General features: G+C 63.9%; 1 protein-coding gene across 2 annotated transcripts in view; it reads right to left on the reverse strand.

The window, feature by feature from the left end:
* Window positions 1–1,077, reverse strand: part of MCF2L (MCF.2 cell line derived transforming sequence-like) — a 256,715-nt gene that overhangs the window by 27,222 nt on the left and 228,416 nt on the right. For both annotated transcript variants that reach the window (XM_011979440.1, XM_011979441.1), the window contains one exon: window positions 208–274. In XM_011979440.1, the coding sequence (XP_011834830.1) occupies window positions 208–274 (67 nt within the window). The remainder of the gene's footprint in view (window positions 1–207; window positions 275–1,077) is intronic.

Below are 1,077 nucleotides of genomic sequence, written 5' to 3' on the forward strand. Positions count from 1 at the left end.
CCCCCTGAGCTGCCTGGTCCGTGTCTTGCTGACAGGCCCTGAGGGGCTCCCCGTCTGGGGCTGCTGCGACCAGGCTGCTGTGGACGCTCTTTCACGTGCATTTGGTGGACAGCAGCGCTGCTCCGAGCAGCAGTTGTCAGAGGAAGCCCCACCGGGTAGTGCAGCTGAGTCCGCGTGGTGGTTGGCCCTCCCTGAGTCCAGCCTCACCTCCAGGACGCACAGCAGCTCCTCCACGTAGGCCCGTTCTGTGTCCAGGAGCTCGCTCATCACGTGCCTGGTGGCAGGTCATGTGGAGAGCAAAAACGGTTAGCACTGGGAGGGCAGGCATGGTCTGCTCCGCAGTCTCACAGGTGCCACCTGGAATGATGGCCTGCCCAGCGAGAGGGAACTGGCGTCAACCCGAAGCCCACGGGCTGGACGCTCACTGGGGCTCCCCTCCCAGCTCGCAGCCTCAGACCCTGCAGACGGCGGCTGGACCCTACCTGGTTCCCAGACCGGCCATCACTGTCTTGCCCTGGCCTGGCACACACTCCTGGTAGGAGGGATTCCCCACCCCGCCTCCTGGGCTCTTGGGTCCCACCTGCTCAAAATGAGCTCAGTTCCTCATGCTCATGGGCGAGTCATCCCACCCCTAGGATCCATTCCTAGAATCCACCCCAGTCTCTTCTGCCAACACGACACCCGCCCGCCGCCCGGCCTCCCTGAGCCTTCCTCGTGGTGGGTATGTGTGGGCCCTGTCGCCAGAGCTGCCCCCTGCCCACACCCTCACACCCAGCAGGTGGGCAGTGGTTGTCTAGGGAGTGGCCCACCACCCGCCGCACTGGATCCGGAAGGGGAGGGCGCACAAGCTGGCTGTGCAGGTCTTGTTGCTGGTGTGAGCATCTTTCAGCAGCCTACGGCCCCAGCTGCTTATGTGATGCACAGAAACTGGAGCCAGGGGGCTGGTCCTGGGTTGAGGTTATTCAGCAAGTTCATTCCAAAACAAGTGGTCAGCACGCAGAGGCCCCCACCTTGGCACAGGGGAGAGGAGTGGGGAGCAAGAGGGCTCGGGACTCCCTCTCACAACCTGGGAACTGC

Source organism: Mandrillus leucophaeus, unplaced genomic scaffold (genome assembly GCF_000951045.1).
Source record: "Mandrillus leucophaeus isolate KB7577 unplaced genomic scaffold, Mleu.le_1.0 Scaffold201, whole genome shotgun sequence".
NCBI classification, from domain to species: domain Eukaryota; kingdom Metazoa; phylum Chordata; class Mammalia; order Primates; family Cercopithecidae; genus Mandrillus; species Mandrillus leucophaeus.